The sequence below is a fragment of the Xenopus tropicalis genome, chromosome 4, assembly GCF_000004195.4.
Source record: "Xenopus tropicalis strain Nigerian chromosome 4, UCB_Xtro_10.0, whole genome shotgun sequence".
NCBI classification, from domain to species: Eukaryota; Metazoa; Chordata; class Amphibia; order Anura; family Pipidae; genus Xenopus; species Xenopus tropicalis.
In genome coordinates, this window is record NC_030680.2 from 11,026,833 (window position 1) to 11,054,025 (window position 27,193).

Below are 27,193 nucleotides of genomic sequence, written 5' to 3' on the forward strand. Positions count from 1 at the left end.
GTCACTGGTCACCACGCTGGTCACTTCATGTTTGTTCCAGGGTAGAGGGGGACTGAACTCATGGACATTAGCGGTGGCCCAGTATATAAGCTCATTCAGAAGGCTTATTCTGATTGGTGTTCTTGGACTGTTTGGTTTAGAACATCTCATTCCCAAAGTTTTACCCCATGTGCGACATGACAATCCCTGGTGCCCTGACCCATAGAAACAAAAAGGTTCAGATGATTCGCTGAGCCTACGGGTATATGAAAACCATGATCCAGTTGGCTCAACATGGGCACCGATGTGACTGCCTCTTGTGTTTTTCAGTGCCAACAACACGCCCAAGCAAGTGGAGGTACGAATGCACGAAAGCCATTTGGTAACGGAGGAAACTCGGCCAAGGTCGCCGTGCCTGCGGATATGCGACAAAATTCGAGGGAACCTCCTGCTCTCCTTGACAGTATTCGGTAAGAGCAGCAGTAACCATCACCAAGGTGTGGCCCTGTTATTTAGATCATGCCCAATGCTAGGGCCCACCTAGGTTCCACTTATAAACACCCATCTCCCAGATCTTTGTTGGACCATTACAAGAGCCAAGTTCTAGGCTACCTCTGAAGGTTGTGTTTCTGTGCTTCCAGGTGTTATTATGGGAGCAGTGTCCGGGGGGCTGCTGAGAATGGCCTCCCCCATCCATCCCGATATTGTCATGGTGATAGCGTTCCCTGGAGACATTCTCATGAGGATGCTGAAGATGCTGATCCTTCCCCTGATCATTTCCAGTTTGATTACAGGTAATATTGATTGGGATTCACTGAAAGAAGTCCAGTAAAAGCCTACAAGTCAACCCAAAGCCATTGCATCTCTCATGGGGACTTTTCTTCATCTTTTTCAACCACATGGGCAATGCAGAAATGCCCTTAAGATTAGCCCATGGCCCACCCCCGATCCTCCCCGAACCACCCCAATCTGCCTAGATCTTACCTTATTTCGTCCTGGATGCCCTCCATTATCCTCCTTCCAACAGCCGCAACGTCATAGCCCAGCCCACTTAATGCCATGGTTCCGCCCATTTAACCTAGTAGCCCCCTTTTATGCCTGCTCCTACCTGCCGGTAAAACTGGACTTGTCCACTAAGTTCAGTATAAAAAGGCTTAAGTTTTCCTTTAAAATATTAAATTCCCATTTTTTTGGTGACTAATGCACCAGCAGTTCAGACACTGAAACTTTAGAAGTGTTTTAATTGGCTCGTGTTGCTTAGATAAATCAAACTGCCGGCTGTCAGACCCATACTGCTAATTAGCGCTCGGCCTATAATGAGCTTTTACTTGAATTTGGTCCCCTTGGACTTTCAGTGGTTTTATAGTTCAATCCAGCTGTAACTGTTATTGAAAGCAGCACCTATCTGGCTGCTTATATTCCCTGCACTGCTGGTTCTGACTCAGTAAAACCGCTGTATTGCCAGACACGGCACTGCACATAATAAACCAAGCGTGCAATAATGTTTAACTGCCGTTCCGAATGGCCGCCTATGCCAGAAATAGGAACCCCCTTGAGTTGTGATGAGGCTATCACCCCCCCCCTATAAACATTCAAACAAACAGTAATAAAACATGAATACAGGGATGTTGGGTCGCAGCTGTAACGCACGGCCCTGCAGATGTCTGTATTTATATGGCAGCTCCCCTTTAAATAAATATTGATGGCTGACCCGAATCTCTGCACAGAAGCAAATGGGCCCCCGGGGGGTAACACGGGAAGTCTGGGGCCCTTCTCTGAGCGCAGAAACATAAACCCATTGTGGACAAACTGGGACCCACCAGTTGCTGTTGAACTAGAACTTCTAGACACCCCCGATAGAACGTTTCCAACTCGCTCATTTAAAGGGGCGGTTTACCTTTACGTTAACAATTAGTGTGTTGGGGGTCACTGATATTTCTATTCAGCCCCTCTTCCATTTATATTCTAGTCTCTTAATCAATGCACTGCCTGGTTGCTTGGGGGATATAAGACCCTAGCAACCAGATAGCTGCTGAAATACCTGTAGCATTTCTGGCCTTATTCTTTGTAGGGCTTTAGTTCCCCTTTAACTCTATATTGACACCTGTGATGCCCGGGGTTCTCTCTCCCTTTTCAGACCGATGGATGAAAGTACAGGTATGGGACCCGTTATCCAGAATACCCGGGACCTGGGTTTTTCTGGATAAGGGGTCTTTCCGGAATTCGGATCTCCTACCTTAAGTCTGCTAATAAAATCATTTAACCATTAAATAAACCCAATAGGGCTGTTCTGCCCCAATAAGGGGTAATTATATCTTAGTTGGGATCAAGTACAGGTACTGTTTTATTATTACAGAGAAAAGGGAATCATTTAACCATTAAATAAACCCAATAGGGCTGTTCTGCCCCAATAAGGGGTAATTATATCTTAGTTGGGATCAAGTACAGGTACTGTTTTATTATTACAGAGAAAAGGGAATCATTTAACCATTAAATAAACCCAATAGGGCTGTTCTGCCCCCAATAAGGGGTAATTATATCTTAGTTGGGATCAAGTACAGGTACTGTTTTATTATTACAGAGAAAAGGGAATCATTTAACCATTAAATAAACCCAATAGGGCTGTTCTGCCCCCAATAAGGGGTAATTATATCTTAGTTGGGATCAAGTACAGGTACTGTTTTATTATTACAGAGAAAAGGGAATCATTTAACCATTAAATAAACCCAATAGGGCTGTTCTGCCCCCAATAAGGGGTAATTATATCTTAGTTGGGATCAAGTACAGGTACTGTTTTATTATTACAGAGAAAAGGGAATCATTTAACCATGAAATAAACCCAATAGGGCTGTTCTGCCCCCAATAAGGGGTAATTATTTCTTAGTTGGGATCAAGTACAGGTACTGTTTTATTATTACAGAGAAAAGGGAATCATTTAACCATGAAATAAACCCAATAGGGCTGTTCTGCCCCAATAAGGGGTAATTATATCTTAGTTGGGATCAAGTACAGGTACTGTGTTATTATTACAGAGAAAAAGGGAATCATTTTTTTAAAAATGGGAATTATTTGGTTAAAATGGAGTCTATGGGAGACAGCCTTCCCGTAATTCGGAACTTTCTGGATAATGGGTTTCTGGATAAGGGGTCCGATACCTGTATAGTATTTTTCAATGCCATGGACCCCAGCGAGAGGTGCGGGTTTATATTTCTGGAAGCGGAGTGCAAGCTATTGGGCGACGCGGCGGAACTGAGTGCCTGTGTGGGATTGTGTAGGTTTTGCTGTACAAGCCTCTAATCAGAGGGAAACGTGAGGGGATCCGGCTCTCGCCCCCACAATTAAAAGCAAAGCAGATAAAACATCTGCAGCCTCCGCTCTGCACCGAGCAATTAAATCCCCCACGACAGCTGGAAGTCGGAATCACATTAATCTGGCGCTCTTACTTGCGCACAATCAGATAAGTCGCCCGTGGGGAGGGGGGTGCAAATGCAGGCGTCGGCCCCACAATGAATATGAAATATTCAAAAAACATTTAATGGTTATAGTCAATTACGAAGTCAAACAGAGTCAAACATACGATACCAAACGACATAGGGGGCATCCCAGTGCCACATAGTCCCCCTGCCTTCCCATTGGGCGCTCCATCCGAGGAGGCCTGCCCCACAAAACAGTAAGGTTTGTTTTTGTCTGCACTCTGGTTGCCTCTGGACAGATGTCGGAATGTGTTGGCCATGTTGGCAGAAGGTGGCTATACATGGTGAGATCCACCTCTACAAACGAGTGGATCTTCTCTCAACATATCCACCTAAGATGAGCGATATCGGGCTAATTTGATCATTTAGACCTAGGGCTTAGGGCATTAGGCTGATGAGCTGATGTTGTCCCCAATCCGACGGGAAAATCAAACCTGCTCAATCAACACCTGGGCAGTTTTTGACCAGATATCAATCATCAGGGGGCCTCATACATGGGGAGATAATCTCATGTATGGCCACCTTTACAGTGATATAGGACAGGTTTGATGTTTCAGTCCGATCAAGGGCCACATTGTCCTCTCACTGACAGCTCATATTCCCACCATTGTAATCTGATTGTTTGGCTCTAGGGTCACATGATTGGATTAGGCCGATATCACCTACCTTAGGTGGGCATATTGGGGGGAAACGACCAACCTCTCCAAACAAGCGCAACATAGAGTTTATGGCCAGATTAAGATTAATTTACACCTCAGGGTAAATTGTACGTATATGATGCTAAACTGCCCGAGACCCATACCAACCAATCAGAAATTTGTTTTGAACAGTCTACTACTAGTTATAAAATAAAAGCAAAGGCCTGATTCGTTGTTAATGGAAACTGCTCTTGTGGAAATGTCTACAGGTATTTTCAGGCACTTGAGGGGCCGCTCAAGCTATTTTCTAGTACCATGGCTTGTCCAGTGCTCCCTAACTTGTTTTACTGAGTGTGGCTTTGTCAGAAAGGGATAAAGGCCACTGATTATATGTGACTTTATGTCATATTATGTTGCCTTTCTTTGACCTTTAGGACTTGCGGGCTTGGATGCTAAGTCAAGTGGCCGCCTTGGAACGAGGGCTATGATCTACTACATGTCCACCACCATCATTGCTGCTATTTTGGGTGTCATCTTGGTCTTGGCCATTCATCCAGGAGACCCCAAGCTTAAAAAGCAACTTGGGAAGGGTCAAGAGAATGACGAGGTCTCCAGTCTGGACGCTTTTCTGGATCTGATCCGGAACCTGTTTCCCGAGAATCTGGTGCAGGCTTGTTTCCAGCAGGTAGGAAGCTTTCCTGCTCTTGTTTCCAGGGAAAGGCATGCAAAATCCCAACTTACACTGAAGACTGCTGGCTGGTTGCTAGGGCGATAAGCTTTTTAATGAGAGAGTGGGCTTGAGAATGTGAAATAATGAAAAATTAGAGACGGTGTGCAGATTACCTTGGTCTATAATGGTGCTGCCCAGTTGGAGGAATGGGGGCTGGATATGGCCTACCGATGGAGTTTTTGTCTCCTAGTTAAATATAAGACCCCAATCTGGTAAAAAAATATCAAGATCTCTGCTTTCAGATGCTCGGAAGTTGGACATCCCTTATGCAGGTTGGATATTCCCATGCTAAGGGCCCAGGAGAAATGCCCTCTCTGCCCTAATGTAAGATTTGCCCTGGAGTCTGTCCAAGTGTTCCATAGACTTCTGTCTAGAAAATCACCATTTTAATAGTCCCATTGGCTTCCCAACTGGCCAACTATGTATAAAATTTGTAGCTGTTATTGGCAATAGACTAACATTTCTAGAAACTTGCATTTTTTCCATGTCGATATATATTCAGGAAACACTATCTTCAGCCCAAAGCTCACCCCACTCTCTCTCTGCTTTAAGATCCAGACAGTCACCAAGAAGGTGGTGGTTGAAGCTCCTACAGAGGAACCTTCCAATGTGACAGACTCTGTCTTCGCTCTGATGAACGACACAGTGGCTACAACTACAGAGGAGATCAGGAAGAAGCTGGAGTTTAAAGATGGCATGAATGTCCTGGGTATGTGCTACATGCCAGTCCCTCTAGAATTGGTCTTCACTCCTTCTATCTACCATTCCCTTTAGTTACATGTTCCGCTCCCTATAGAAATATGTTCCAGTCCCCAGTTTCTGTAGCTCTACTTTCATTTTGATGAGCATTAAGCTACTCTGCTTCATTACTCTCCAGTTCCATGTAGCCTTTTGCTCCATGCCCTCTATCTTTGTGCTCCGTTCTATCCAGTATTGTCCTCAACTGCATCTACATCTGTATTATGGTTCCTCTATCATTGTGCACCACTCCCTCACTTGTCTATCCAAGTATCCCCCAGCCACAGAGCTGTCTTCAGGGGGCTACAAACATGGGGTCTGACCTGTACCCCACATATAATAGGTAGGTTATAGAATTAAAGAGTGAATGAGAGCAGGTAGAGTAGGGCCAGATGGAGACAGCAAGGCAAGATAAGGACAATAACACTTTTTATCCGCGTTGCCTAACCTGTGGGTCTTCAGTTCAGCACCCAACCAAAGTCTGTTGGAGGGTGTTAGGCCATAAATTGGGCATTTACTAATAACAGGACCCAGTCACATAAAAGAGGCAGCCACATAAAAAAGCCTCCACCACTTATAAAATCAGAAAGAGAGAAACAACGGAGAGAAGAAAAGACCAGTTCTTCATGTGACTGGCACTTAATCGGACTGGCAGGACACTGTCACATTTATTCTATCTATATGAGGCAGAGCTGTGCCTATGACTGACCCCCAAGGCTCCATGTATCATCGCAGCCGTCATCACACGTTGACATTTGCCCTTATCTTTCGTCAGGTGTAATTGGCTTCTTCATTGCCTTCGGTATCGCCATGGGAAAGATGGGGGAGCAAGCCAGGCTGATGGTCGAGTTTTTCAACATCTTGAATGAGATAGTGATGAAACTGGTGACGATGATTATGTGGTAAGTCTTTGTGGGATTGACTTTGGTTATACATAGGGCTGGGGATGTAGGATGTTTGGCCAAGTCCCTAATGCCGTCCTCACACAATGGGATTTTCCAGCCTTCACAATTAATATCTTCGGTAGACCCAACCAAATTTTAAATGGGAAGCCCTTGTTTATGAGGCCATGAACCTGCCTACTCAGTCAACAATGGCAGCCAATAGGGGCCCCTGTATGGCCAGCTTATACCAATTTCCAGATGTAATTCTTTAGCTTTTTGTTCTACAGTTCTCTAGAATTTAAACACCCAACCGGATATCCTCATGAGGGATCGTATTGACAGGTCCAAACAGTGGTACAACTGTTGGGCCCAGCTGCCAACCACATCTGTGGGCTTCCCAACCAACCATACTTGCAGGGGTCCCCAACTCTGGTTGTAAAAAAAAAAGGGTGGTCCTGGGTGAGGGGTCATGATAGGAGGAGTGATGTGGAGGTTCTGGAGGTTCTTAAAAGGGGATTGCAGGGGTGTAATGGGGGGGTGGTAATGTGTACTTACCAGTCCCCCTTTGTTTGGTCAAGTGTAGTAACCCATAGTAACCAATCAGCTTTCAATTAGGTGACTAGTAAATGATACCTGCTGATTGGTTGCCATAGTCGAAAAGACCCTTGCAGACTTTGTGCCTTACTTATTACCTTAACCCCACATTAACTCCAAAGAATGTAATACGTATGAAAAGTCCAGCATTGGGACATAACAACAATAAAAAACTTCTGTTGTCGCTGCTTCTAACAACCATAGAGCAAATATTGCAAAACCCAGAGTTCCGTGTCGCCATCTGTAATTTTCAGCAGAAACTTCCCTTTGAGTTTCAAAATGCCTTCACTGTAAAAGTTGGCAAATCGGTTCTTGAACAATATACAAATAGGCCTCAGCTTGGCTCAAAGTCAGTACAAATGTCTGTCTATGCTGTGACTGCAGTCGGCAACACCTCCATCTGGCCGCTTCCCAAGCAAACACATCTACAGGGGAAAGCCAGCCTTCCGCTATTTCTCACTTTATAAGGAAACCACAGGATTGTGCTTGTAGACTCAGGAGCGAGTCTGGGGTAGTGATGGAATAGAGGCAGGAAGGAAAGCCTGGGCTTCACCCTTAAGTCTAGGAGAGTCCACCCAGTTGAGCAATGTTCTTATTAGTACATTTTCCCCGGGAGTTGTAGGACCAGAGCCGTTGGGTGTTTGTAGACATTTTCCCCAGGAGTTGTAGGACCAGAGCCATTGGATGTTTGTAGACATTTTCCCCGGGAGTTGTAGGACCAGAGCCGTTGGGTGTTTGTAGACATTTTCCTCGGGAGTTGTAGGACCAGAGCCGTTGGATGTTTGTAGACTTTTTTCCCAGGAGTTGTAGGACCAGAGCCGTTGGGTGTTTGTTGACATTTTCCCCAGGAGTTGTAGGACCAGAGCTGTTGGGTGTTTGTAGACATTTTCCCCGGGAGTTGTAGGACCAGAGCCGTTGGGTGTTTGTTGACATTTTCCCCAGGAGTTGTAGGACCAGAGCCGTTGGGTGTTTGTAGACATTTTCCCCGGGAGTTGTAGGACCAGAGCCGTTGGGTGCTTGTAGACATTTTCCCCGGGAGTTGTAGGACCAGAGCCGTTGGGTGTTTGTTGACATTTTCCCCAGGAGTTGTAGGACCAGAGCTGTTGGGTGTTTGTAGACATTTTCCCCGGGAGTTGTAGGACCAGAGCCGTTGGGTGTTTGTTGACATTTTCCCCAGGAGTTGTAGGACCAGAGCCGTTGGGTGTTTGTAGACATTTTCCCCGGGAGTTGTAGGACCAGAGCCGTTGGGTGCTTGTAGACATTTTCCCCGGGAGTTGTAGGACCAGAGCCGTTGGGTGTTTGTTGACATTTTCCCCAGGAGTTGTAGGACCAGAGCCATTGGATGTTTGTAGACATTTTCCCCAGGAGTTATAGGACCAGAGCCGTTGGGTGTTTGTTGACATTTTCCCCAGGAGTTGTAGGACCAGAGCTGTTGGGTGTTTGTAGACATTTTCCCCGGGAGTTGTAGGACCAGAGTCATTGGGTGTTTGTTGACATTTTCCCCAGGAGTTGTAGGACCAGAGCTGTTGGGTGTTTGTAGACATTTTCCCCGGGAGTTGTAGGACCAGAGCCGTTGGGTGTTTGTAGACATTTTCCCCGGGAGTTGTAGGACCAGAGCCGTTGGGTGTTTGTAGACATTTTCCTCAGGAGTTGTAGGACCAGAGCCGTTGGGTGTTTGTAGACAAGTCATTTCATGCTGCTTAATCTTTTTCTTCAGGTACTCACCTCTTGGTATTGCCTGCCTCATCTGCGGGAAGATTATTGCCATTAAAGACTTGGAGCTGGTCGCTAGGCAATTAGGAATGTACATGGTAACAGTCATCGTGGGCCTCATTATCCACGGGGCCATATTCCTGCCGCTGCTCTACTTTGTGATAACCAGGAAGAGCCCCTTCACCTTCTTGGCTGGAGTCTTCCAGGCTTGGATAACAGCTTTGGGCACCGCTTCCAGGTATCTCCTCCGGTGTCGCTATGGGCGCGGGGTATACATACGTGCTAAGGCCTATGTGTAGCTTTTAACCAGTAACCACTTTCCCTCCCAGAAGTGACCATCTTTCTGTGAAGCAGATTAAAGGGGAACTCCACCCAAACACAACTTTAACATAACTTCAACTTTCAATTAAATACACAGCCTTTTCATGATTTTTAATGTAAAAATAGGGTCTGAAACAGTTCTCTAAGCCCCGCCCACTGTTCCCCTGCTAATCTGACTACTTTGAGACTCAAATAAAATGTAACAGTAGTCACCTGTCCTCAGCCTGCCTTCAGCCTGCATCCTCCAAATCCCACAATCCCCTGCACACGTGATGTCAATAAGGAAAGGAACATCCCAGTGCAATGCATTGTGGGTTATATAGTTCCTGCATGCTGCCTGTAAGCTGCAGAGAAGTTGTTACAATTTGTAACATCAGTGTTTTAGTCCCTCCTCCCCTGCCTTGATTTCAAATGATGCAGAAAGAGAAGAACTGTTACCCCCTTTTGTCTGTTCTAGTGCTGGGACCCTGCCCGTCACCTTCCGCTGCCTGGAGGAGAATTTGGGCATCGACAAGCGGGTGACAAGGTTCGTTCTTCCTGTTGGCGCCACGATAAACATGGACGGGACTGCCCTGTATGAGGCCGTGGCTGCCATTTTTATCGCACAGATGAACGGAGTAATATTGGATGGTGGGCAGATCATAACAGTAAGGTGAGGGTACAAATGCCGACAAATATATTTAATAGAATCTAGAATATATCAGAATCTAGAATATATAACCTAGAATGTATAACCCCATCGATGACACTGTGGTGTGAATGTTCCAACCTACAATACAGGAAACCCATAGCCTGAAGATTCTTTTCGTGGTATAAATAAAATATACCATGAAATAAACAGTGCCCCGAGTGGCCGGGATGTGTATAAGTTATTGTCCATTCTTTGTGATACTGATCTCTCTGTAAATTCCTGTATGTATTTACAACTTCAGGAGATCATTTGCCTCTGTGTCTGTTCATCCCTCTATTTTATTCTTTGTTCCTCAGCTTGACAGCCACGTTGGCTAGCGTCGGAGCAGCCAGCATCCCCAGCGCTGGGCTAGTCACTATGCTTCTTATCCTGACGGCTGTAGGCCTTCCCACCCAGGACATCAGCCTGCTTGTTGCTGTAGACTGGCTCTTGTAAGTGTCCTCTACAAATAGGCATATGAGAATTAACCAATAACTATAGACGTTTACATGTTGACTTCCATTGGCCAACATGGCCGTGCACAGTAGTGGAGGAAAGACTAATGTATACTCTTGGGTTGTTGCCCAATAACATTCACAGTCTGTGGAGGGTGTCTAGGGCCACTGGGAACTGTAGTTCAATAATAGAAGCCGGTATTTGTGTACATCCCTAGGCAACAGATTGAACTGAGCCAATTAAACAGGCACAAGTCAATCTGTCACCTTGAGTAGAGCTACTTAGCCATCCTTTACTAACCCCTGACCTGTCACGTGTTTGGGTGAAGGCCCTTTAGATGTCAAGGCTTAGTCAAGGACAGACCTTCTGCATTAACGTGGCCACACGTTGCAAACCCCTTGTTTGGTGAGGTACCAAACGAGCGGATCTTCTCCCAATGTGGGCGATATTGGGCTAATTTGATCAATTGGTCCTAAGGTCAAATGATCAAATTAAAGTGGCAGCATAAGTGTTGTCAGGCTGAGGACGCATCAATAAGCCCATGCAGTCCCTGATCCGATGAAAAATCAAACCTGTCACATTGAGATCTGCCCAATTTTAGGCCAGATGTTGGTCAGGTAGGCCCATCGGAGCTGCTGAATTGGTCTGAAGGACCTGAATCCGCAGCTGAAATCTACCCTTTAGAAGATACCAGATCAAATTCCATTGCCTGAAGCTTTATCTGATCCTCCAGGTTGAAAGCTAGACCTAAGTCCTTTGATATCTCCACCTTAAATTGAAGTTCATCAATTTTAATGACGTTAGAGTTGTGTTTTGTAGACTACTTAAGTACCATTTTGTGATCGTTTGCTCAAGGACCCTCTTAACTTGGTTAAGGCATCAGCCATTCAGCCATGATGCAGTTATACTATATTGCCCCTATATTGGTTATCCCCAAAGCTTTTGCTAATAATCAGGTTCTAACAGCTTGATGAGAACTGATGATGACTTCAGAAGGTACCTCCTGGATGATCCATTAGATCATGGGCTAGTAGGTTTCTTTGTATGTCCTAAGTTCCATGCAGGATGCTGCCGCTTTGCAGAGCGATTTGACAAAATTAGATAACTGGGCAGCAAACTGGAAAATGAGGTTCAATGTTGATAAGTGCAAAGTTATGCACTTTGGTAGAAATAATATAAACGCAAACTATCTACTGAATGGTAGTGTGTTGGGGGTTTCCTTAATGGAGAAGGATCTAGGGGTTTTTGTTGATAACAAGTTGTCTAATTCCAGGCAGTGTCATTCTGTGGCTACTAAAGCAAATAAAGTGCTGTCTTGTATAAAAAAGGGCATTGACTCAAGGGATGAGAACATAATTTTGCCCCTTTATAGGTCCCTGGTAAGGCCTCACCTTGAGTATGCAGTGCAGTTTTGGGCTCCAGTCCTTAAGAAGGATATTAATGAGCTGGAGAGAGTGCAGAGACGTGCAACTAAACTGGTTAAGGGGATGGAAGATTTAAACTATGAGGTTAGACTGTCGAGGTTGGGGTTGTTTTCTCTGGAAAAGAGGCGCTTGCGAGGGGACATGATTACTCTGTACAAGTACATTAGAGGGGATTATAGGCAGTTGGGGGATGTTCTTTTTTCCCATAAAAACAATCAACGCACCAGAGGTCACCCCTTTAGATTAGAGGAACGGAGCTTCCATTTGAAGCAGCGTAGGTGGTTTTTCACGGTGAGGGCAGTGAGGTTATGGAATGCCCTTCCTAGTGATGTGGTAATGGCAGATTCTGTTAATGCCTTTAAGAGGGGCCTGGATGAGTTCTTGATCAATCAGAATATCCAAGGCTATTGTGATACTAATATCTACAGTTAGTACTAGTGGTTGTATTTATAGTTTATGTATGTGAGTATAGATTGGTAGGTGTGGGTTAGGTGTGCTGGGTTTACTTGGATGGGTTGAACTTGATGGACACAGGTCTTTTTTCAACCCTATGTAACTATGTAACTATGTAACTATGTAACTATGTAATTATATTCTGCTGGAGGAACAGAAGAAGGGGATGGAGCTGGTCATGAAGAAGGTAAGCTGGTCATTATCATCATTATAAACCTTTGTAAAAACACCTCGTTGTCACCCAAACCCAGGGACCGAATGAGGACTTCTGTCAACGTTGTGGGCGATTCCTTTGGTGCCGGCATAGTCTACCACCTTTCCAAGGCCGAGCTGGAGAGTCTGGACAAGCAGCATGCCCATCAGGAAATCGAAATGACCAAGACTCAGTCCATTTACGACGACATGAAGAATCACAGAGAGAACAACTCCAACCAGTGCATTTATGCCGCCCACAATTCCGTGCCAGTAGATGACTGCAAGGTACCATTCACCTTTATGGATATCGAGACCTGTATATAGGACTGCATGCCCTTTGCACGTGCATGACTGTGTATTCTCTTATCGCTTTGTCTCTTTTTTTTTTTAATCATTATATTCGGAGTGTCGTAACAAGCCCAGCTCACCCCTAATATAGTGACCAAACCTCGCAGGTGTACAGTGTTACCTGCTGCGTAACGTTGCCAAGAGTGAGCCTCGCCGTGTATACAGTGATACAGTGTATCATGGAACCGTATGGACGGTCTGCAAAGGATTCTGGGAGGCCTGCTTGCAAAAGATGGAAGGCTCTGGATTTTGTATACGAAGGGATGTTTGAAAAAGTGTGCGAGTGTATGTCCTATAGTCAAGGACGTCAACTAATCAATAAGGGTGGTCCCAGGGGGGTATTTGGCTGAACAAAAATTTACCTATAAGTTATTATAACACATAAGTAAGTTAAAGTTTAATTAACAAAATATAGAACTTCCTAAGGAAGTCCTAAAATACTTTTTTTTTTGATAGATGGGAGTAAAAAAAGATTTTATTTGCTACAGTATATATATTAATGTTCTTGCTAATGAGGCTATAAAAGAAACCTTGTAGATATATATATATGATCCAGACAGGCGTGCCTGTGTTTATTTTTATGTATTGTCATGTATTTGAGTTTATTTGACATCGATGAGGCATGGAAAGAGAGAGAGAGAAAGGGAGATAAATGGAAAGTACACTATGAAGGCATAGGTCATTCTCTGTATATTTGTATGTATACATATAGGGTGGGAGCTGCCACCCATCTCCCCTTGGCACAACAGTATATATAGCAGCTTAATTCACCCCTAGACAATACAGTATGAGGGTATAGTTCACTTTACACAATACAAAGCACCCCTTTGTATGTGTCAGTATATGTACCCCTAGACAATACAGTATGAGGGTATAGTTCACTTTGCACAATACAAAGCACCCCTTTGTATGTGTCAGTATATGTACCCCTAGACAATACAGTATGAGGGTATAGTTCACTTTACACAGTACAGAGCACCCCTTTGTATATGTCAGTATATGTACCCCTAGACAATACAGTATGAGGGTATAGTTCACTTTACACAGTACAGAGCACCCCTTTGTATGTGTCAGTATATGTACCCCTAGACAATACAGTATGAGGGTATAGTTCACTTTACACAGTACAGAGCACCCCTTTGTATATGTCAGTATATGTACCCCTAGACAATACAGTATGAGGGTATAGTTCACTTTACACAGTACAGAGCACCCCTTTGTATATGTCAGTATATGTACCCCTAGACAATACAGTATGAGGGTATAGTTCACTTTACACAGTACAGAGCACCCCTTTGTATATGTCAGTATATGTACCCCTAGACAATACAGTATGAGGGTATAGTTCACTTTACACAGTACAGAGCACCCCTTTGTCTGTGTCAGTATATGTACCCCTAGACAATACAGTATGAGGGTATAGTTCACTTTACACAGTACAGAGCACCCCTTTGTATGTGTCAGTATATGTACCCCTAGACAATACAGTATGAGGGTATAGTTCACTTTACACAGTACAGAGCACCCCTTTGTATATGTCAGTATATGTACCCCTAGACAATACAGTATGAGGGTATAGTTCACTTTACACAGTACAGAGCACCCCTTTGTATATGTCAGTATATGTACCCCTAGACAATACAGTATGAGGGTATAGTTCACTTTACACAGTACAGAGCACCCCTTTGTATATGTCAGTATATGTACCCCTAGACAATACAGTATGAGGGTATAGTTCACTTTACACAGTACAGAGCACCCCTTTGTCTGTGTCAGTATATGTACCCCTAGACAATACAGTATGAGGGTATAGTTCACTTTACACAGTACAGAGCACCCCTTTGTATGTGTCAGTATATGTACCCCTAGACAATACAGTATGAGGGTATAATTCACTTTACACAGTACAGAGCACCCCTTTGTATGTGTCAGTATATGTGGGTGCTATAGTCAAGTACAGGTATCCTTGGGGCGACAGGATTTTGTCACATAGAGTTCCTGTGCCAACAAACCAAGTCATTTCCAGGGGAATAATACAGGGAAATAATACAAAGGGAAAGATGAGGGCCCAGACTAGGGGGGAGAAGAGGTACATGCCTAGTGCCCCCCATTATTGCAGCCTAGGCTCGTGCCTTTTCTGCTTACCCCTAGTTCCAGCCCTGGACTGAGGGTGGGACAGAGTGCAAAATGCAAAAAAAAACAGGTGCAAGCCGCCATGTCTTTCGCACTTTTTCACTATTGGGATAATACCTTGATTAGTTTGGTTAGTTTAGTATAGGTACTGGTATATATAGTGTATATATATGAATGTATAGATAGGGCAGTATAAGTATGTGTATTTAAGTGCACTGGGGTTCATTTAGAAGGGTTGAATTTAGGGTTGAACGTAACTATGTAACTTTGCACCCTACCCCTGGATCAGCACCCTTAGTGCTCTAGCACTTGCACCCAGGGTCATTGTAAATCACCACTATAGACTATGGTACTGGAAGACAGTTGGCCAGTGGTCTCCTTCTGTTCGTGGTTTGATGTTTTTAGAACTATTCTTAATCATATTAGGGACAGTGGACCTCATTTGCCCCATGCTTACCCATAGCAACTAATCATAAAGCTATTTTCATGTATTCCTACCTGATCATAGGTTACTGCTGATTGGTTGCTGCACCGGAGCTTTGGTGTCCACTGTAAATAAATCACCCTAGGAACCACGTGGTGGATTTGGACAACAGGTGGAATGATTATGCTCTCTGGTTTCTGTGGCCACTGACCATAGAAACTATAAAGTGTGTCAAATTCTAGGTTGTATCCAGGCAAAAAAGAAAGGCAAACAACCTCACAAGCTATGAGTCTCCATTATTTTTCTTTAATTTTTATTAAAATCCTATTTGTCAGTATTGCTTTCCAGTAGATCCGTTGACTTGTCAACTTGGCACTGACCTGTATTATATTTGGGGTACAGCGGCTTATAATGTATATATTCCTTTATTTTGTATGACCATTTCCATGTTTACAAGTGTCTCTTTCTTTGTGTATGGCATGCACTTTCCCGCCTGTTCCCCGTACAGGAATGCTTTTGAAATACATGTTGTTATGTTTCCATGACCGAATGCTCTCACACGTACAGTATTTCCATCACGTCGAGTACCAGTCGTGTCTCTAAGTGTCGCGCCCGCAAATGGCGGATCCTTAGCTGGCAAGGTAAGGCCCAGGCTGCTTGATAAGGAGACAAAGTAGAGCGAAGCCGATGCTGCATTGTCAGGGTCCAGTAAGGGATTAGTTCTACCCAGTGGTTTCCATGGCAGTAAAAGTGGATCAAATTAACGGGGAGATAGAATAATCAGTGGTCCCTAGTAATGAATATTCCTATAAGAGGACAGTATGTTCTGTAAGGCCTTTCTTACAAGTATATTGGTGTTTCATAGTGGGTAGTGATGAGCGAATCTGTTCCATTTCGGTTCGCTGAAAAATTCACGAATCTTTCAAAAGATCCGCGAAATGGCGAAAAATTTGCGAAGCGGCGAAAATGTTGTGCGGCAAAAAAAATTGGCGCCCTCGGCTATTATTTTGTCGTGCGGCTATTATTTTGTCGCCCGCGGCTATTATTTTGTCGCACGGCTATTCTTTTGTCGCCCGCGGCTATTATTTTGTCGCGTGGCTATTCTTTTGTCGCCCACGGCTATTCTTTTGTCACCCACGGCTATTATTTTGTCGCCCGCGGCTATTATTTTGTCGCACGGCTATTCTTTTGTCGCCCACGGCTATTCTTTTGTCGCGTGGCTATTCTTTTGTCGCCCACGGCTATTCTTTTGTCGCCCACGGCTATTCTTTTGTCGCCCACGACTATTATTTTGTCGCCCACGGCTATTCTTTTGTCGCCCACGGCTATTCTTTTGTCGCATGGCTATTATGTTGTCGCACAGCTATTCTTTTGTCGCGCGTGGCTATAATTTCATTGTGTGGGTAATCTTTTGACGCCCGCAACAATTTTTTGACGCGCAGCGAATTTTTTCATCCGTTTTGCAAAACAATCCGCCAATGGCGAAATGCGGAAATTCACCACGAATCCATGCCTGGCGAAACATTTCGCCCATCACTAATAGTGGGAGATGTTGTCCTTCTTACCATGTCAAGGTCAAATGCAGACTACAATGAAACAGTTCTGTGGGGAACCATTAGTGGTTGCACCCCTTATTTTATTTTAATGGGGTCATAACACAAGAGGAGGGCTATGAGAGGAGGTAAGGAAGGCAAACCTTGAACACATTTTGCAAGAATGCTATAATGCCAGTCTGTAAATAGCCTATGTCTTTAGGCAACACAGATTTATTTTATATTTTGCAAGATTTCTATCTGGCAGAAAGTTTAGGGCTTAGCCAGTCCAGCCAGCCCTGTGTCGCATCTATAGGAGAAATCTAGATGGGAAGATGGAGGAAATCCTGGCAATGCAGTATCTTTTCTTATTTCTATAAACTGTTTAAAGGCCAGGGGGGCTAGATATGCCCCGCTGACCCTTAAATAGTCAAAATAATAAGCTTGAGCCTAAGCTGGTCTTTTCCCTGTATCTGCTGTGGGGACGTACAGAGCCTATACCTATGGCTGCTTCTGGTTGTGGCTTTGCCTGCACTGTATTTGCATGATTTGTGTTTGTATTCTGCTCTGCCTTGGTATCATGGGCATTCAAATAAAGATGCTATTCAACATGGTGATCAAGCTGTTTGCCCGACTACAACTCCCAGCGCTGAATCTCCTCCTACTGCTCAAGACACTTTTGCGGCATGCTGGGAAATTGTAGTCTATTTAGAGCTGGTATTTCACGTATTCACCATCTTGCAATCCCTTTAAACCAGGGGTCCTCAAACTACAGCCCGCGGGCCGGATCCGGTCCCCCCAGGGGAATTTACCCGGCCCCCCGCTGTGTCCTCACCCCTGGCAGGGGATAGAGAGGACTCAGCGGGGAGTGGGACGGAGGAGCTGAGAGGGAGGACGGATGGCGGGGGGATACTGGAAGAGAATGCAGGAGTGGGCCACAGTTTGACGACGGGGGGGGGGGAAGGTGATGGTGGTCCAGCCCCCCAACAGTCTGAGGCATCATGATATGGCCCCTTGCTTAAGAAGTTTGAGGACCCCTGCTTTAAACATTCAGCATGCTGCTGCCTGACCCAAGAGAGGACCACTAAAAAAGGTGCCAACTGCATGCACTACAGGCACCCAGAGGGTTACTATTTCTTCCATTTTGGGCTGGTGGTAACCATGCTGATTTTCAGGTCACGCTGGCAAACAATGGCAAAACTGCCGACTTCAACGCCGTGGTGGAAGAGCCACTGGAAGGGTGAAAGGACGAGGAGTCTCAGCTGATCTTCATGAAGACCCTTAGCATACGGTTTATGACACGACTGTCTCATTAGTAACCCAGCACAAATCCATTTACAGCCACACTACAGAGAAACTTTCGGACATGGACTTCCATTTTGTGCACCTTGTGGGCGGGGCGACGAGGCCAATGTTGGTACAAAGCAAATGAGCGTTTGCTCGTAGGGACTCAGGTAAAAACCATTCAGCGTCTGGAAAGCTTACGGTATTCAGGGCAGCGTTCAGTGTTCAAACATTCCGTTTTGTGGTCTCGTGTACAGGATCTCACCTCTGATTCGTCACAATAGTGTTACATTTTAGCTCCACCCTCACTGGATACTGATGTGAATATTCCTTGTCCCTATTGGCTGCTGCTGCGAATTTTTTCCAAGTTACACGACTCCCGATTGGTGAAAACCCAGTGCATTGTTGGCGCAACTGCAAGATGGCGGCTCTCCTTCAAGCCGACGCAGTTGCACCAGCAAAAGCCACTGAAAACTGTTGTCGTGGGAAATGTGGAGTTGTTTTTGACTAGATATATATAGATATAGATAGGTGATATAGTTGATTTATGTACAGATGAGGATTTTTTTTTCATTTCGGGGAATTCTAAATAATTCGATTTTTCTGTGGTGTAAACTAAAAAACAAAATGGCTATAAAAGTTTCTCTTAGGATAAATATATAGTTTAGAGTAGATATTAGAAGGTGATTTTCCCACTCCAGTGTCAGTAGTGTACATAATAGGTAGGCAGTTGGTAAACAAAAGCAATGGCGGCTTCTAAATGTACAACCCCCAGCAGCCACTGACAGATGAGGCCCCGAGGTCCCGTGCCTGAATCAGAGGCCTCTGTGGATAATAAAAGAAAAGCCGCAGCCTCACAGTACAAACAGGCCCCTTGATATCGCTCAGGCTAAGACTTCCTGGTGACAGTTGCCATGGTGATTGTGTCCTTTAGCACCTCAGGCCTCCATGTTTGCACATAGGCCTGAGACATGTTGTATTAACACATTAAACCCGACAGCTCTAACCACATAACCTCAGCACACACACAATCCCACGCCTCCTTCCCGTGTCCCTATTGATACGGCAGTTGGGCCTGGCAGTTTCTCTCACAGCGACCCTGACGGGTTGATTGATGTAGTTTGTTTATTGATGTGGAATTGTCTGCAAGGTGGCAGAGACCTGGATTTACACCAAGCACAGAGAAGCTGCTGAAATGTTTAGATATATATGTAGCACATAAGCAAGTAAGGAAATCCCTCCCACTGGACTGTGAATATTTGGCTTTAAAGGGGGAGTTTGAAATCTGGATGTTACAGTAAGTGGGCGAAGGTGTCTTCATCTTAGGATGATACAAATATGTGCATGATGTGTTCTCCTACATATATTTCAATGTGCAGTCGGGGCCCTTTATACTCCTGGAAACCCCACAGCCGTTGCAGGGTCTACTTTCCCTTTATACTCCTGGAAACCCCACAGCCGTTGCAGGGTCTACTTTCCCTTTATACCCCTGGAAACCCCACAGCCGTTGCAGGGTCTACTTTCCCTTTATACCCCTGGAAACCCCACAGCCGTTGCAGGGTCTACTTTCCCTTTATACTCCTGGAAACCCCACAGCCGTTGCAGGGTCTACTTTCCCTTTATACCCCTGGAAACCCCACAGCCGTTGCAGGGTCTACTTTCCCTTTATACTCCTGGAAACCCCCACAGCCGTTGCAGGGTCTACTTTCCCTTTATACCCCTGGAAACCCCACAGCCGTTGCAGGGTCTACTTTCCCTTTATACCCCTGGAAACCCCACAGCCGTTGCAGGGTCTACTTTCCCTTTATACCTCTGGAAACCCCACAGCCGTTGCAGGGTCTACTTTCCCTTTATACTCCTGGAAACCCCACAGCCGTTGCAGGGTCTACTTTCCCTTTATACTCCTGGAAACCCCACAGCCGTTGCAGGGTCTACTTTCCCTTTATACCCCTGGAAACCCCACAGCCGTTGCAGGGTCTACTTTCCCTTTATACCCCTGGAAACCCCACAGCCGTTGCAGGGTCTACTTTCCCTTTATACCTCTGGAAACCCCACAGCCGTTGCAGGGTCTACTTTCCCTTTATACCTCTGGAAACCCCACAGCCGTTGCAGGGTCTACTTTCCCTTTATACCCCTGGAAACCCCACAGCCGTTGCAGGGTCTACTTTCCCTTTATACCCCTGGAAACCCCACAGCCGTTGCAGGGTCTACTTTCCCTTTATACCCCTGGAAACCCCACAGCCGTTGCAGGGTCTACTTTCCCTTTATACCTCTGGAAACCCCACAGCCATTGCAGGGTCTACTTTCCCTTTATACCCCTGGAAACCCCACAGCCATTGCAGGGTCTACTTTCCCTTTATACCCCTGGAAACCCCACAGCCGTTGCAGGGTCTACTTTCCCTTTATACCCCTGGAAACCCCACAGCCGTTGCAGGGTCTACTTTCCCTTTATACCCCTGGAAACCCCACAGCCATTGCAGGGTCTACTTTCCCTTTATACTCCTGGAAACCCCACAGCCATTGCAGGGTCTACTTTCCCTTTATACCCCTGGAAACCCCACAGCCGTTGCGGGGTCTACTTTCCCTTTATACCCCTGGAAACCCCACAACACTTGCAGGGTCTACTTTCCCTTTACATCCCTGCAATCACCTCAGCAGTCCCAGCCTATTCTTTCCCCCTTTGCTACTATATCTTTAAACATGTAATTGTATTGGAGTGATGGTGAAAATATAGATTTCTCTGTTTTCAATGGAGTTTCCTAGACCTTTAGCCAAAGGAGTGGATAAAGCACAAGCCTCACAGACTGAGCACAAAAGAAAGTTAATGTAAAGCACAGAACTGAAGCACATACAGGGAAGTCTGTCTGTCCCAGTAATGACATTTACACCCTATGGACACCTTGCACCTTGATGTACTTACTGTAGGGATTATCTATTGGCATGCAGTGCTACTAATATAGTATATAATACATGCAATAACGAGTGCAATGTATGTTTAAGCCCTGGTAACCCATACCAGCCAGTCAATACCACCAAGGTTAATCTGCTTTATAACCTAATCTGCTATATTACCTATAACGAGTGTCATTTCTAAAAGCAACGACAAATTGAATAGGAAACACTATTTTGGATACATATCAAGTCATACAGTTTACAGGGTGCAGACCAATGATATGCCTTTAGAATTTTGGACCAAATGATTAAAACTCTATAGTTTATTTAACCAATTGCGTGTTGGAGGTTCTAGAGAATAACAAAAAGATGGGGTACTTAACCATAACAAATACATTCCTGCCCTTTTATATAACTACTTCTTAGATGAATACGCAGTATATTTTTGGAGTGACAACTCAACCCTACCTCTCTGTCTCGTTCCCTTAGGCTTAGAAATGCATATATAACTGGATGAATGGGACAGAATGGTGCTTAGGAATATCAGTAATAATACTACTGCCTGTAGTACTTGTGGGGAATGTTACCGAGTACTCAGAAACGCTACCTCAGACAGCCAGCTCAGTGAGTCTCCCTTTGGGCACACATTGGCAGGATATAATGGTTGCTATGTACGACTGTGTGACATATAGAGGTTAACAGTACAACAGTTTCACTGCCACTCAGAGACCACAGTAGCAATTAGCAGAAGGAAAATGTTGAGCAATGATCTAAATGATTCTGCCAGGAACCAGAAAGGTAGATTTGGCCCGGGACCCCCTTAGCCAATAACCACATTATAAAAACATTGTATCAGTCATTCAGCAATCCTCCTATGAATAGTGTTTACCCCAAGTCATGATTTAATGGAGTTTCAAAGTAGCTTTCTAGTATCTGAGATATAAAAAAAATGGTTCTACAAAAACAGGTCCCTAAGTGGCCTGTAAGCCCCCAGTCCTGATGGCCATAAACAACTCCAGATGAGTCCTTGCTTGAGAAAAGCAGAAATCTCAATCTAAATTGTTTTCTAAATGGGAGCGCTCCTTGGTTACAATGTGGTGACGGTGACTCTTGTCCTGTGCTGTAGATAATAGGGGTTATATACCCCATTCTACATGATCCTCAACTGGCTACACCAATGAGGACATTGATCAAAACTTGAAAATTCTTCTTGGGTTGTCTTGCCTATCAAAAATGACTTGACATTTTTGTGGTTATCTATCATTCGTCACCTGAATTTTGCCCAATATCCAAACACCCAAGACGCACACAAGGTTTCCATTGACTTTAATGCTACCAAACAACTCCTGAGAAATCTAAAGAAAGAGGGGGGTGATTTGAAGATTTCCAATAAACCCAAGCAATGATATTTTGATGGATCTCGGCAGCTTTGAGCTCCCAAAAAATTGAAGAAGTAAAGCTATTTTTTTTAGTTGAGAACAACATAAATTCCATGTAGGTTCATGATCAGTTGCTCCTCAGATTTTGGTGATGCATCAAATACATCCCAGCTAAAGCTTTCATGAGCAATATGGACTGCAGCTTCCATTATGCTCCGACAATGTTGGGTTGGGTTTGTAGGCCAAAATAAATCAACACCTGATAACCCTTTGCAAGATTCCTGAACTTTGTCTTTTCATCACGACACGTAGAGTTACAATTATCTTTTCCTGCCCCTGAATGAGCCAACCCACTGTGGTCTCTGAAGTTTGGAGGTGATGACAGTCGGTGACGGCACTCATTTCATCAACATTCCGCTGTCCCCTCAAGGGGATCCTGATCCCTCTTTCCCAGAGACCCGTTGAAAGTCCAACATTCCCCAACAGTCCTACAGGCCGTAGAAGCACAGTTGTGTCCAAACGCCGTAGCGCAGCTATTTTTGTAACTGGAAGCCGGTTTGTTCCGCTATGTATTGATAGGTATAGTCGCATGACGTTTCTAAATCCAGTTTTTTGACACTTTGTGCCAGCATGTAGTAAGTGCCTAACGCACTTCCAATCGATGATGTAGGTATCCATGTGTAATTTCAGTGAAATGGTGATATTAGGCGTGTTTTTACAATGCAATAGAAATAAAGTGTTTTATTTATTTATTTATTTTTTGCAAACAGAAGGGGGGGGGGGCGGACAAAAAGGTATTTCTATATAACTCCAATACCTTATCCTAATACCCTGTGTGTATATAGATATATACATATATATATACAGCTGATGTGTTGTAAATATCTCGGTTACACGGTTACACAAGCAACAATATTTGTGACGTCACTAGATGAGTAGCTGTAGCGCATTGTGATTTGTTGTTGGCTGAATAATGACTAGTGATCTAAACGTGCAATAGAAACGAGTTTAGGAGCTAGGTAGTCTTAGACGGGTTAGTCTGTTTCAGCATTAGGCAGATAGTGTTAGTAAAATAAGCACAAATGTAGTTCTTTAATATATTGAAATGATTCATGTGATTGGTTGGGTCCTTTTAGAAGCTTCTGGTCAGGATAGGGGAGGGGTCATTACAGTCTGTAGCTTTCATATTTCTCCTATATTTTGAAACTGGGGCAAATCTACTAGATTATCAGAGACATTAGTTGTCATCCTGGAACTGAGATCTCCGGTCTCAACTACATGTCAAGATGGTGACTCCCACTGTTGTCAAAGCCAAATCCAAGGATCTGTAATGGAGATATCACTCAATCACTGGACTGTGACTCTGGAAGGTCTACTGTGATGTGTTGAAGGTCAGAAAACATAAGTCCCAGGTACAGAAATGGTTACTGACTAGCAGTGTGGGTTCCACCAGACCCTAGACAATTAAGAGCAGGTTCTTTCTTCCCTTAGAAAATACTCCAGTAGTCGTTGGTCATGTTTGATAGTAATATACTAACCAGCATGCCTTCTGTGGATCTTTAAAAGCTTTCTTATCCTTAACTACATACTGGACACGTATTTTTGTAAAGTGAAAGCAGGTTCTGGTGCTCAAAAACATACTAGCTGCCAAGTTCCTGTGACAACAAGGCCTTTATTTCTAAAGAAGGCCAATCAAAGAAGATGCCTGACCTGGAGGAGAACTGAATTCTGCTAAAATAAATTATGATGGTGGACATCAACTTAATTACTCTGGAGGGCAAGGCCCATGTAAAGGGAGAGTAGGCTATGGCCATCTATTTGGGGCACCCATAAGCCATATTATTCCAAATGGTTATAAAGTTGTACCACCTATGAGGCAACTATGATCAACGTCTATCAAATAATTGCCCCACCCCCCCAAATCTCTCTTCTGGCATCTTACTCTCTCGTTTTTGGAATGTAATTTGTAAAGCAGTGAACAAAAATTAGGTAATAGCTGTTCTTAATGTTATGAAGAAGGCCTGTTAGCGATATTGCAAGATGGTCCTATTGTGGTGGTTACCCAGTCAACTGCTGATGGTGGTATCATAGCTCCAGAAGAAATACTTTTTTGGTTAAGAAATGTACGTTCTTTGCCAATGAGTGTGTGTTTTTAAGCAGGAATCACCTGGTAATAGCTTGAGTTGGCGCCTTTTGGGGTATAGGAGCAATTTGGGGTATAGGAGCAAAGTAATACCATATCATTATGGGAATAATGGTTCATTGCTGCTATAACTCATGTTACCATTTGTAAAGTAGGGGGTTCACCAAATTCATCCATTTGGAAATACCAAACTGAATCTAAACTCTAATTTGCGGAATCAGATTTGAGCTAAATAAAAAAAATGGCATTAACGGTCATTAAATTGCCGACGCTGGATCATTATTGTTCCATTTCCATGGATTTAGTTGGCCTTCTCCAATGGGTTTTGACAGAGATAAGGAAAAAAAATGTTACTGGATGATTCGTCTTTATAAAATGGGCTTGGGCTTCTGTTCAGAACACATAGGGGCACATTTACTAATCCTCGAATCCCGAATGGGAAAAAATCGGATTGGAAACGAAAATTTAGCGATTTTTTTCGTCGCTGTCGTGGGTTTTTCGTATTTTGCGGGACTTTTTTCGTTGCCGTCACGACTTTATCGTATTTTGTGTGATTTTTTCGACGCCGTCACGACTTTATCGTATTTTGAGCAATTTTTTCTGTCGCCGTCGCGATTTTTTCGTATTGAGCAATTGTAAACGGCGGAAAAACCAATCCGAACTTTTCGCGACGGCGCTGAAAAGGTTACGGAAAATATACGATAAAGTCGTAACGGCGATGAAAAAGTCGCGTAAAATACAAAACAACCGGGACGGCGATGAAAAAAATCGCAAAAGTACCGATCATTACGAAAAAAGCGTATTCGGACGCTTTTGGACGTTTGTGGATTAGTAAATGTGCCCCTAAGCGTCTAGCCCACCAGTGTGTATGGTGTCACCAAACAGCGGAACCACCACTAGTTGCTCCGAACTGAATTAAACTAATCAATAACTGTTGTGTCCTTTACACCTTCCATCTCTACAGTATTGACTAGATCAGTGGTTCCCAACCTTCCTAATGCCGCGACCCTTTAATACAGTTCCTCGTGTTTTGGTGACCCCCCAACCATAAAATTATTCCTAAGACCGTCGGAAATATGTGTTTTCCGATGGGCTTAGGCGACCCCTGTGAAAGGGTCGTTCGACCCCCAAAGGGGTCCTGACCCACAGGTTGAGAACCACTGGATTGGATGAACAATCACTTTCATTTTGCTGCCTAATGGGGGCGTCACTTTCTGAAGATCCAAAACACGAAAACAACATAAGGAAAGAGGCCCGTTAGTGAGTTCTGTCCTTTCGACTTACCTAAAATGAAAATAATAATAATAATATGTGTATGTTAGGTGTTACAGGGATGGCTATGAACTGGATATCCCATCCCACCCTCCCTATTTGGTTCTGTTGTCATAGAAACCCCCCATCCTCTTTGAAGTATCCGTTACTAATGTGAGTTATATATATACTGCCTTCGAGATTTCTTTGATTTTTTAGGAAGTGTCTTTGATGCTTTCCAACCGTGTCACATCATTTTCTGTATCTTATGTATAAAACTGGGAATTCTTTATACATGACAATGTGAATATAATCTACTTTGCTAGGTGTTGTACCTCGGATGTACATATTAATAAATGTTGGTATATAAGCTTCTCTGTTTGGCTCTCATCATTCTTTTGTGACCTTTGTGATCGGGAAAGGAGATTATCTGATGGACCTATCTGGTATTCCGTTGGGATTTGTTGTACACAAAGGTTGGAGAATTCATTCATTTCTGGTCCTATTTGTCCAGCATACATAGTAACATTCATTTAGGTTGACACTAAACATGGCTAACTACTACTTGCTTCAAAGGAAGGTGAAAACCCCCAACTAAACCTTTCCAAGTTGCCTTAGAGAGGGACGAAAATCCTCCTCCATGGTCCTCCATGGTCCTCCATGGTCCTCCATGATAGAAGAAGAATGATTCAGAATCCCATTAACTCCTATGACCAACCCATTATTAGTCTAGTTGGTATAGGAGAGGATGACTATGGAGCCTTGGGAAGCCCACCTCTCTAGAGACTGAAAACCCAATCAATGATGGTTAGACTTACAATTACTTGTGGAACTGTACCAATGCAATAACCCACGGTGACCAGTTCATAATTAGCTCTGAGCAATCAATTACAAGTAAGATAAAGGAAAGAAAGTTCTCCTGAGTTACCATGGATAACATCATTTATGCCTTTGTGTGAGAGTTCAGATAGAAACAGTTGTAGGGAGAATAGCTGTTATGGCTAAAGGTCCCCATACACGGGCCGATTCTAGCTGCTGATATCCCTCCCTTAAGCTGGCCATACACGCACCGATACTATCGTACAAAACCTCGTTTCGTACGATATTCGGTGCGTGTATGGCATGTCGGCGAGTCGACCGGTATCGCAGGAAGCTGCTGATATCGGGCAACTCGCCGATCGGCCAGGTTAGAAAATTTCGATCGGGCACCATAGAAGGCGCCTGACCAAAATCTGCCGTCAGGGCTGAATCGGCAGAAGGAGGTAGAAATCCTATTGTTTCTACCTCCTTATCTGCTGTTTCAGCCCTGACGGTGTGTGGCGGATCTGACGATGTTTTGTGCGACCGATGGTCGCACGAAACATCGTCAGATCGCCACGTGTATGGCCAGCTTTAGAGCGATTCAGCAGCTTATCGGCCCGTGTAGGGACACTAACGACGGGCCTGCCTGACCGATATCTGGCCTGAAATCGGCCAGATATCGATCGGGCAGGTTAAAAAATCTAGTTGGATTGGGGACCCAGGCCGACTTTGCCTATA

General features: G+C 44.3%; 1 protein-coding gene across 3 annotated transcripts in view; it reads left to right on the top strand.

The window, feature by feature from the left end:
* Positions 1 to 26,029, top strand: part of slc1a2 (solute carrier family 1 member 2) — a 62,777-nt gene extending 36,748 nt beyond the window's left edge. For all 3 annotated transcript variants that reach the window (XM_002937294.5, XM_004913345.4, XM_031900435.1), the window contains exons 2-11: positions 310 to 449; positions 621 to 773; positions 4,525 to 4,775; positions 5,373 to 5,529; positions 6,334 to 6,460; positions 8,754 to 8,987; positions 9,528 to 9,722; positions 10,058 to 10,192; positions 12,325 to 12,553; positions 17,881 to 26,029. In XM_002937294.5, coding sequence (XP_002937340.1) covers positions 310 to 449; positions 621 to 773; positions 4,525 to 4,775; positions 5,373 to 5,529; positions 6,334 to 6,460; positions 8,754 to 8,987; positions 9,528 to 9,722; positions 10,058 to 10,192; positions 12,325 to 12,553; positions 17,881 to 17,949 — 1,690 coding nt within the window. In that variant the 3' untranslated portion in view covers positions 17,950 to 26,029. The remainder of the gene's footprint in view (positions 1 to 309; positions 450 to 620; positions 774 to 4,524; positions 4,776 to 5,372; positions 5,530 to 6,333; positions 6,461 to 8,753; positions 8,988 to 9,527; positions 9,723 to 10,057; positions 10,193 to 12,324; positions 12,554 to 17,880) is intronic.
* Positions 26,030 to 27,193: the final 1,164 nt, after the last annotated feature.